The 12,071-nt window shown below is 38.9% G+C and overlaps 1 protein-coding gene across 1 annotated transcript in view; it reads left to right on the forward strand.

Moving 5' to 3' along the window:
* LOC124788079 (glutathione hydrolase-like YwrD proenzyme) overlaps positions 1 to 12,071 on the forward strand; it is a 152,321-nt gene that overhangs the window by 2,237 nt on the left and 138,013 nt on the right. The window contains exon 3 of the mRNA XM_047255175.1: positions 4,350 to 4,503. Within this exon, the coding sequence (XP_047111131.1) occupies positions 4,350 to 4,503 (154 nt within the window). The remainder of the gene's footprint in view (positions 1 to 4,349; positions 4,504 to 12,071) is intronic.

The raw sequence follows: 12,071 nt of genomic DNA on the forward strand, positions 1-12,071 counted from the left end.
ATAATTTATGGTCTTAACATAGCAATTAAACAGTAAGTTGCTCAGTTTTCAGTCTATAACATCTGTCCTTGTGAAGTTGTTTTCATCTTCATTTTCTCTTTATCCACCATCAGGCTGAGTTTGGATATTTATGGTTCCTCTCCACTTTCCCTGTCTTTCCACTATTCTTCTTCTATAACTATTTTGTCCTAGTCCAGATTCCTTCTTCTTCAACTGGTATTTACTGAGTCAGTCTATCTCGTTCTAGGTCTCCCTCTTGCCCTCAAACTTGGCCTTCATCATTTGTTTTGGTATTTTTCCATCTTCTGTTCTGTTTACATATCCAAACCATTTTAAACCGTTCTTCTCAATTCTCCAATTCAGCTTTCCTGCTCCAACTTTGTTCATAACATCTTCATTCCCATTCTCTCTCTCCTCATTTTCAGTAACATAGTAATTTTATTTCACTGGTTTTCATTCTACACCCCTCTCTTTTTGTAATTTTCCAGGTCACCAGTGCATATGTCAGTGCACTTCATTGACACAATCCTACTCCAGACCAAATCCCCTCACACACTGGTAAAATGCATTGCCCTGTTGTATCCTTTTGCTAAATTCTGCCTCCATACTTGCATTCTCCATTCCCAGATACTTAAAGTTGTCAACAATTTCAACATCTTGTCCTTTAAAATTAATTTGTCCCTTGTTTTCCCTGTTTCCTCTGGTTATCACAATAGTTTTGCATTACTCAACACTGCATTTGTAACATGTAAGGTATCTTTTTATACTTTTACAACCTTACTGTTGGTTCCCCATATCACAATATCATCGGCAAATAGCAATAATGTCATCTCCATTCCAACACATAAATTTGTATTGCTTCTTTAATGCATCTCTACATTATTTTATGACACTAGCATTGTCCATAATACAGCCTAACATTTCATCTTGCATAACCACCATTCCTTTTTACATCCACTTCATTTAATCTGAAGCAAAAATTGAACATTATTAGATCTGAAGATCTTGGTGGCGAGCAATGATTAATTCACTGATTACAGACAGGGTGGTGCAGTTAAAGTATTGTCTCATACATATGGTGGAATATGAGAGGTACCATCAGTTTGGAAATACAATGGATTTTACAGTTGCCTACACAGTGCCCTCAGATTGTATAACTTATTTTTTTCAGTAATGCATGTAACTGTTTCCTTACATTTGTTGCTCTAGGCTAACATAGTGTTTGAAAATAATACTGTTCTTACTATGCCTTACATTAACAGATAAACTTCAAATTTGTTTCAATTATTCTGCGTGGATTGTTCATCAATTGTTGATTCTTTCTTGTGTAAATGTTGCTTCGTCAGCAAATAATATTAATACAAGCAAATGATAATTGCTATTCGATCAATGATAAAATTAAACCGACATAGTGTTGTCTTCAGTATGAAGAAGTGCTACATACTTGAGATCAAATGACTACATGCTTTCTGCACTTATTGTTCACAATACATATTTTCATGTGCTGTTGAGAATATTATGACATTCTAGCTGTAGGACTACAGTGAAAAGTGTTAATAAATTTTGATATTACTGCATACTTTGTTGAACTCCTCGTTCAAATGAAATGAACACCAATTTCACACAATATGTTGAAAACTCTTGAAAACATATGACGTTTCATAATTTGGGGTCAGTAAATAACAATAATAAATAATTTCTACAATGGTGATATCACAGCTCTTGTAGAAGCCACAAACATATCTATACAAATTGCATTAGTAAAAATTTGTAGTAACCACTTTAGAATGAGACAGCTATATGATTCTTCACTCTGATACAACCACTATTACCATGATTTCATTTGTACAGTCATAAAAAGCAACGGTCGAATGTGATATAAAGAGTAAAATGTTATGGTTGCATACATATTTAGGACAGAGAACAAAGAGGATAGGTAGGCAAGATAGAAATCTCACAGCACTTGGGAAAAAATATTTATATCAGATGTGTTCTTTCTCAAAAGACAACTGGAATGGAGCACTTGCCTGTATCAACTTTATTCTCACAAATGACTATTTCTGTCATGGCCAAAACCAGCATCATATGTGCTAAGTGTCCAAATGTGTCGTCTTTCACTTTTCAAGAAAAATTTTAAATACACATTTGGTCATTTAACTTCCACCATGATTAAAATAATCATTCAAGTTGTGTGACCATGTATTTATTCTAGTCATCCTGAAATAAATGGGACATAGCAGCAATATATGTGAGCTCTACATAACAATCTATAACCAATACATCCCCATCAGATATTTAGTTTAACTAACGGAAGCTATTGGTAAAATCAAACAATGCAAAACCTATGATAAAAGAATGAGAATATTAAGGAAAGGATAGATTGCTACTCACCATATAGAGGCTGTCCTGCCTCAGTGGCCAGAGAACATGGTCATGTGCATGTGAGTTGTGCTTGTGTGAATGTGTGTGTGTTTTCTACTTTAGAAGAAGGCCTTTTGGCTGAAAGCTTAAATGTATAACAGTCTTTTTGTTTTGCCTGTCTGAAACTCAACATCTCCTCTATATTGTGTAGCAATCTATCCTTTTCATAATACTGGAAGTTATTTGCACATACTTTATCCTCTGTGGTCAATTACTGTTATCTCTTGAGCAGAGGGCAGTAATTGTGCAATGATGTTAAACATCTGCTGTGCGCCTATCAAAAGGTGCTGCAGCTACCAACATCACACTGAATTATAGAAGCCATCTTAAACAAACACTGAAACTCATCAAAAGCAGTGTACTAAAAACAAGGAAAGAAAAAAGTGATCTGTTTTCCTTTTTTTATTTAGCAGTCAATCTAATAATTTTCCTATTTTTATTTAGCAGCCACTCTAATCATTTATAAATATGGTGCAATGATGTGTACCCTCAAATGCTTAGGCATAGGAAATTAAGCAACTGATAAACCAAATCCATTCTTATCTATAAAAATTAAAATTTTATAACAGTATAGTATGTAATGTAATATAAGATTAGACAGAGCAGTCAGCACATTTCTATTACTTTGACCTTTTACTTGTATGGTATCAGAAAATTATGATGTCAGCAGTTTGGTTATGAGATTTTGTCATTATTGTAGTATGTCTGTTCTCTTGCTTCCAATATGGAAAATATGTTCCTGGATAAACCTAGAACACAAATTACAATGTAACTATGTAAACAGAGTTATGTAGCACATCTTCAGTATTAGTTGCTTGATACCTACTTAAGTCATAATACACGCAGTTGGTTTTATTTAGATATGGTAAGCATTTCTTCCTTCAGTAAAAGACCTTGGAAATGAGATAATCTGCTTTATATTAATGGTTTAGAAACAGCAGTACAATTTACTTAGTGCCAATCAACAATCTGTAAGAACACATTATACACTGTATGAGATGACATAGTTTTAATACACTGGATTTGCTTCTTGAATGACCGATGTCTACGTCTTCATCTGGTTTTTATTATTTAGATTGCCGACAGTTCCCTACATCACTTCAAGTGAATTTGTAGGTAATACGACTATTTACAGTCACTAGCTTTGTTAAGGGCACAGTATTACATCTTTTATGAACTTGATGTCAAAAGTTTTAAAATTATAAAATTTTTTAAGAGAAATAATCTTTTTGTATTTAAAGAAACCACCCCAATCATGAACCACAAGGCCTACAATTTCTAAACAATAAAATGACATAGTGTAAAACATGATATTTTGTGTCCTATCAGAAGAGAAATATTTTGGTGAATTATGAGAATATATTTACCTTACGTTACATAGCATTGGAAGTGAAAAACTCAAATTAAAATGCAACTCTTTGTGTACAACAGAGCTTTTACTGCTAGCTAAATAAAACACAACACTAATTTCCATGCTACATAATTAAACACAAATCAATCTTTTAATTGATTGCTGGTGCCTTAACACAAAATTATTAATGTAATTCAGGAACAGATGCTCTAAATAGGTAGAATAACTATTTAATTTCATCTACATTATTGAGACTGAGCTTGAAATCACTGTGCTTTCCACAAACCTGATAAGAGGGTGTGTAGGTCTGCACATTCACACATCACAAATGTGAAGTATTCAGAACCATAAACCTTTCATTCTACTTTTACAATACTTTTCATCACATTTTCTTGTTCTGTTACCTCACTGTTTTGTTTCTATAACAATATATATGTTTAATAAAATAATTTTGACTTTATTTTGTGAAATTTATGTCAATATTAAATATTGCATAATAATTTCAAAATTACTAGAAAGGTAACAATTTTTGCTGGGGGCTGTGCTTCTTTTGTAACATAATGTAAATTATCTGCAGATATTCTTCAGCGTGGTGGTAATGCTGTGGATGCTGCAGTTGCTGTGGCTGCAGCAATGGCTGTTGTGGAACCAAGTAGTACAGGCCTGGGTGGAGATGCTTTCTGTCTCTATTACAATGCAAATGAGAAGAAAGTCTATGGACTAAATGGAAGGTACAAACATTCATAATATTAGTGAAACACTTTACAATGTAAGGTACCTGTAGCAATACCTAGAGCAACAGTGATAAATAGTTACAAAGACTGTATAAAACTGCACATTGAGATGAACGTTCTTTCATTTATTTATTCATTCACTTTTCATGTTGTGTAAATCCCATAATGAAGAACAGCCTTCATGATGGGGAATTTGTCACAATATACTTTAATAAGCAGAAGCAGTCAATGCAAGCTACACCTGTAAAGCATTGTAACAAATATTTACAATGGGTGTTAATCTACATACCTTTTAACTCAGGAATTAATTCCAGGTTAATTGTTTTATTTTTCTGACATCAGTAAAAATTAAGCTGTTTTTGAAAGTAAGACCACTGCTCTTCATCCTAAACTACTTAGCTGATTTTTTCTACTGCCTCATATTACATATTTATGTATTTACTGATTTCAGATACCATGTTCATAAAGGAAGATAAAGAGGCAGTCATGTCATGTCTTAATGAGGCAGTCAAATATTTACCTCTGTGCTACAGCATTTAGAGGAACTGTACCTAAATTTTTAAGAAGTACTTGACTAAGCACTGGGCAATATGATGATTCTATGGAAACAGTGACTATTAGTTGTAGTAGTAGTAGTAGTAGTAGTAGTAGTATTACACAATAAATGTAAGAAAAGTGCATGGGGTTATGGGTAAAGAAGAGAGAGTTACTAAATGAAATGTGTTGGGCTGTCAAAAGGAAAGTGCATGAAATCTTAATGACAGTTTTAGCAAAATCTTATTGAAAGAACTCTCACAATGTCCAAAGAATTTCTGGTTATTGTTATGACTTCAAGTTGAACAAATATATTTCAAGGAAGACGCAATACATGAAAGTCACAGATCAAGTAAACAGAGTAAGACGTGTGTACATTTTAACAGTCAAATCATAACTGAGTCCAAGTCTAGCGGCCGCTGGCTGGCTGGCCGCTTAGGTGGTCCAGTTGCTGCATGGCTGGTAGATAGCGCCACATGTAGAGGACGCGTGTAACTGTGCGGCGGCACTTTGAAAGATCGGCGAGTCATAACACTTTTCCCCCTTTGAAGTTTTTGCACAGGTCTTGATGGAGGTGGCCTGTAGATTGCTAACATCCATAGATGTTGTTTGACTGGCCGTAAAGTCTCGAGGAGGAGGCTTCCCGTATAGATGGAAATGTCCCCGATGATAATGGGTCGAGATGACAGGAGATGTGGGGGTTGAATCTGCTGGGACCCCGTGCACCAGTCAGAACATTGTGGCAAGTCTGGTTGTTATAACAGGAGACATGGGTGATGTTTCCACGTCCGTAGGAGGAGGCGAGTAGAGTTGCTCCGACAGATGATGGCCATCTGGTTCTTGCATGGGCACGTCTCCTGGTGGCGTCAGCTCTTGTGCTGGTGAGAGGACTGCGTTCTGAGTAATCAGAGATTCCAGTATTCCGAGCGTCAGGTAGAGCCGAAGGTGGTGTAGTGGCATCCGGAACAGGCGTTGCCGGCACACGAGGCCAAAGATGGTCCGAATGACGCACTGCAACACCCGTATCCATCTGGATTTCCTACAGGCGTTGGCCACGGTGTCGTAAGATGCGGCCAGGACTCCTTTTGGCTGCCTGCCATATCCCCGTACCCATACAAGGTCGTTGGCGGTGAACCGGCCAAGCGAAGGCACCCGCAGTCCTGACGTGGAAGGCCACAGAAGATGAAGTAGCACGCGGGGCTGTTGGCTCAGCCTGGCTGTGGTTGCCCATGGGGGTGAAATGGTAAGAAGCCAGAAATTGGAGAAGTGCATCATCAGCAGCAGGAGTCAGGAATTTCCTCATCTGAGCCTTAAATGTGCAGACCAGTCATTCAGCCTCACCGTTTGACTGTGGATGGAACGGAGGGGTCATGACATGCATGACGCCGTGACAGGCACAAAAATCTGAAAAATCGGAAGAGGCAAATTGCGGACCATAACCAGCAACAAGAGTTGAGGGAAGGCCTTCTAAAGAGAAAATGCGGGCTAGAGCATTGGTGGTTGCCGCGGTGGTAGGCGACGTGTAACGGACAATGAAAGGAAAGTTAGAGTAGCTGTCAATAACGAGAAGCCAATAAGTACCTAAAAAAGGTCCCATGAAGTCAGCATGAATACGCTCCCAGGGCTTCTCAGGTGAAGGCCACGGTGACAAAGATGACTTTGGGGCGGCGGCCTGTGACGCACAAGGGCCGCAGGTAGCGACCATCTGTGCGATTTCAGAGTTGATGCTGGACCAGTACACATGACAGCACACCAGAGATTTTGTCCGAGAGACACCCCAGTGCCCTTGTTGAAGGAGGCACAAGACCAAAGCACGCAAAGACACAGGTACCATAACACGCGGCAAAGCATTTTCGGTGGAAAGGAAGATAACATCATCCCTAGCCGTGTGGCGATAATGCAAAGTGTAGAAGTTCCGCAACAGATCAGAAGTCTTAGTGGATGGACGATCTGGCCAACCCTTCTGAATACAGCGTAAAACCCGGGAGAGGGTAGTGTCAGAACCCATAGCAGCCGCCAGCTGGTCCCCAGTGATGGGGAACCCGTCCACAACCCGCGTCTCGGCAACATCCAGGTGGAAGCACAAAAGTTCGTCCCTTTCGAATGCCAGATCAGGAAGGCGAGTCAGTGCATCAGCATTCGCATGTGGATCTGTCAGCCGGAAATGAATCTCATAATTGAACGAGACAAGTAAAGAGCCCAACGCTGGAGGTGGTGTGCAGCCTTGTTGGGAAGTGATGTTGACGGATGAAACAAGAAAACAAGTGGTTTGTGATCCATAACAAGATGAAATTTGGATCCATAGAGAAAAACACCAAACGTATGAAGAGCATAAATAATGGCCAAAGCTTCTTTTTCAAGTTGAGAATACTTTTGTTGGGCATCCGTGAGCATTTTGGAGGCATAAGCAATGGGTTGTTCAGAACTGTCAGAAAAATGGTGTTCAAGGACTGCACCGACCACATATTGAGAGGCGTCCATGGCAAGAACAAGATGTTGGCCAGGTCGATAAGTAGCCAGGCACGGGGCCTGTTTCAGCATAGTCTTCAATTTCTGGAAAGCCGCATCGCATGATGCGGACCAGTGAAAAGGCACATTATTATGCAACAGGCGATGCAACGGCTGAGCCACCAAAGCAGCAGACGGTAAAAACTTGTGATAGTATGCTATTTTCCCCAAGAAGGCCTGCAGTTCCTTAACAGATGTAGGTCAAGGAAGGGCATCGATCACAGCGACAGTTTGCTGAAGCGGACAAATACCATCCCGAGAGAGTTGAAACCCGAAGTACGTGATAGATGCCTAAAAAAATTTTGATTTCTGAAGATTACACTTAAGACCGGCAGTCTGTAAGACATGAAAGAGTGAGTGGAGATTTTGAAGATGTTCGTCAGTGGTGGAGCCAGTGACAACAATGTTGTCCTGGTAATTTACACACCCAGGGACAGTAAGCAATAATTGTTCCAAGAATCACCCAAAAGATAGCAGGGGCACTGGCAACCCCGAATGGCAATCAATGGTATTGATAGAGGCAGGCTGAAAGGCGTGTTAAGGACCAGAAACTGCCGGGAAGCAGAGGAAGTTGATGATAAGCTTCTGACAGGTCAAGTTTAGAAAAATACTGGCCTCCAGCAAGTTTAGTGAACAATTCTTCAGGTCGAGGCATATGGTAAATGTCAATAAGGCATTGAGCATTTACAGTGGCTTTGAAATCACCACAGAGACGAATATCACCATTTGGCTTAGCAACGACAATGACAGGAGAGGACCACTCACTGGAAGTGACAGGAAGCAAGACCCCTGAAGCACTGAGACAATCCAGCTCCCATTTGATCTGATTACGAAGGGCCACAGGTATGGGCCAAGCCCGAAAAAACTTAGGCCGAACAGTGGGTTTGAGCGTGATATGAGCTTCAAAGTAGTTTGCATGGCTTAACCTAGGAGAAAAAAGGAACGAAAATGTCATTGACAAGGAATCCAATTGAGCATAAGGAATAGCATCAGAGACGATATTGACAGAGTCATCTATGGAGAACCCAAAAACGTGAAAGGCATCGAAACCAAAAAGATTCTCCACATTACTGTGGTCGAACACAAATATGGGAACAGTGCGAATGACAGATTTGTAAGGTACCTCAGCATCAAATTGTCCCAAGAGAGAAATCTTCTGTTTATTGTAAGTCCATAGTTGCCTAGTGACAGGTGCCAGGATTGGAGAACCCAACTGAAGATACGTCTGAGAATTGATGATAGTGGCAGCAGAACCAGTATCCACCTGCATGCGAACGTCTCGACCAAGTATTTGGATAGTGAGGAATAACGTCCCTGAAAGGGAAGAAGTACAATTGACAGACAACACAGAATCAGAATCAGCATCATGTTCATGAACATCACATATGCAGTCGGATTTGCAAACGGTTGACACATGAAATTTTTTTTTGCATTTGTGACACACGGCCCAACATTATGGACAATCTTCTCATTAATGTTTCGTAAAACACCGCACATGAAGGAAGTTGCCATTGGTTTTGCTGCAGTTTCTTAGAGGTTTGTTTACGGTTAGGCCAAGGCTGTGCTTGGGAGCATACTATGGCCACATCGACCGGCGAGGACACACCACATGCTTCATCAACATCGCACAGAGGTTGTATTTCCCCAACATTGCCCCATGCCTCTATTTGCACTCTGGCAGCGCGAGAAATTTCAAAAGACTGAGCGATGGATAGGACTTCATCTAGAGTCGGATATTCCAACTGAAGTGCACGTTGCTAACTTCTTTGTCGGGTGCCGATCGGATAATAGCATCCCGTACCATGGAGTCGGTGTAGGATTCTTTGTGAACTTCAGTAACAAATTGACACTTTCTACTGAGGCCGTGAAGTTCAGCAGCCCAAGTGCGATAGGATTGATAAACAATGATAAAAGGCAACACGAGAGGCTACCACATGCATTTGCTTTTGAAAATAGATGGACAGAAGTGAGCACATTTCAGCAAAGGGCAAAGACACAGAATGTTTCAAAGGAGCCAATTGCGACAACAACCGAAACATTTGAGGTGAAATCCATGAAAGGAACAGAGACTTACATGTTTGTTCGTCTGCGACATGAAATGCCAAGAAGTGCTGTTGAAGACATTTTTCGTAATCAGACCAGTCTTCCACTGTCTTGTCGTAAGGAGAAATAGTAGGTAAGACAATGACGAGAGACGCCCTGCATTTGATGCCACGATGAAATCACAAATCGCATTTGTGAGAAACATTTGCTGTTCTATGAGACCTTGCAATAGTTGCTCTAAAGTAGCCATGGAAACATGTGGGTCAATGATGGAAAAGAAAAATCACTACCTCATTGCCAATTGTTATGACTTCAAGTTGAACAAATATATTTCAAGAAAGACGCAATACATGAAAGTCACAGATCAAGTAAACAGAATAAGACATGTGTAGACTTTAACAGTCAAATTATAACTGAGTCCAAGTCTAGCAGTCACTGGCTGGCTGGCTGCCTAGGTGGCGCTGCTGCTGCATGGCTAGTAGACAGCACCGCATGTAGAGGACGCGCGTAACTGTGCGGCGGCACTTTGAGAGATCGACAAGTCACAACAGTTATATGTAAAGATCTGTGCTTGTGGCACCAAAGTAGTTGCTCAGGCACTCATGACACAGGAACTGTAACTGAGGATAGCAAACATTTACTTAGAAAAGGAAATTCCAAGAATTTTGCACCTGTTGAACCTCCACCTCACTGTACAGATGAGTGATATAGGTATTAGTGCCAGAGACATTGAGGAACAGCTGGAATTTCTGGCTGATTGGCAGTATTTCTGCAATAGTAATGTCCTTGACCTGCTAGTATGAACATATATTGCAGGAGCACAAATGACATGGTCATGTTTTACATTAGGGACCTGGCAGACTATATTAAAAGTAATGTCTGACTTTTTGCATATGGCACAGTTATCTATAAATAGATAGTGCACAAAAAATGCACATATTCTATAAGATATTCATAAGATTTCAAAGTAGCATAAAGATTGGAAAAGTATTTTAAGTGTTCAGAAAGGTAAAATTTTACACTTCACAAAATGTAAAAATATGGTATTCTACTATGACAATAATAAATGAAATGATTACTTAGTTGCAGGTAAAGCAGATGGGAGAATTGAATTCATTTGTAGAATGCTAGGAACATGCAGTCACTCTACAGACAAGATTGATTATATGTGTGACATACTAAAATACCACTCAGATGTATGGGACATGAACCAAGCAGAACTAGCAGGTGATACTGAATGTATACAAAAAAGGGCAGAACAAAGAGTCACAGGTTTGTTTGACTCATGAAAGAATGTCACAAAACTGATGAAATTCTAAATTAGCAGACACTTAAAGGTAGATGCCAACAATCTTCTAGAACCAGTGTTAAGTGAGGGATCTAGGAATAAAAATGTGGCCTGCTACGTCTCACTCCCATACAGCTGCAAAGACAAGATTAGACTAATTGCAGCAGGCTCAGAGGCATTTAAGCAGTCATTACTGCCATGCTCCATACATACATGGAATGGGAAGAAACCCTAATACCTGGAATAATGGGAAGTAAACTATTATAAGCTCTTCACAGTGGTTTACATAATATAATAATAATGATAATAATAATAAATTTATTGTCATTCAGCCGATTACATCAATAGACAAAGTCAAGAGCATATATTTCTACATAAAATAGGTACATGTTAGAATACAGTATTTTCATCTTCAAAAAATTTGTCAGTGTAAAAAAGATTGTTCACTAGTAGCTTGTACAATTTAGTTTTTAAAATATTTGTAGGCAGTTCTTTAAAGTCAGAACTTAGTCTATTAAACATCCTTAGTCCAAGAGCTAGCTAGGAGTTCTGCAAGTTTGATAATCTATGATATGGCACATCTACAGATGTTCTGTTTCTAGTATCATGGCTATGAATATCACTTCTCAACACAAAATTAGAGACATTTTTTCTAATGTACAATAAAACATTGTAGATGAATACGTTTAATAGTGTAAGACACTGCAGTTTAATAAACAGAGGTTTACAAAGTTCTGTTTTATCATAATCCGTTATTATTCTTATTACTTTCTTCTGTAAAAGTAAAATGTCATTCACATTACAGCTACTACCCCACAGTAAGATTCCATAAGAGATGATGCTTTAGAAGAAGGCAAAATATGCTGATCTCACATAGTCATTAGGAACATGTCTTTTTAAATTTCTAATTAGATAAATAACTCTTGAAAGCCTAGCCAATACATTTTAATGTGTGGTTCCCATGTCAATTTTTTGTCAATAGTAACACCTAAAAATTTTACAGTTTTTAATTCTTGGTAGTTAGGAATCTCTTTGAGGCTAAAATAAAGTGTCTGGGGTTTTGTTTTCATTTAGTATGAAGCCATTAGCTTTGAACCATAATGAGGGCTGAGCAAGGGTATTTTCAGTCAGTGTTTTCAGTGTACCTAGATTAGAGATTTTATGTAGAAAAGTTGTGTAATCAGCATACAAT

Source organism: Schistocerca piceifrons, chromosome 3, assembly GCF_021461385.2.
Source record: "Schistocerca piceifrons isolate TAMUIC-IGC-003096 chromosome 3, iqSchPice1.1, whole genome shotgun sequence".
NCBI classification, from domain to species: domain Eukaryota; kingdom Metazoa; phylum Arthropoda; class Insecta; order Orthoptera; family Acrididae; genus Schistocerca; species Schistocerca piceifrons.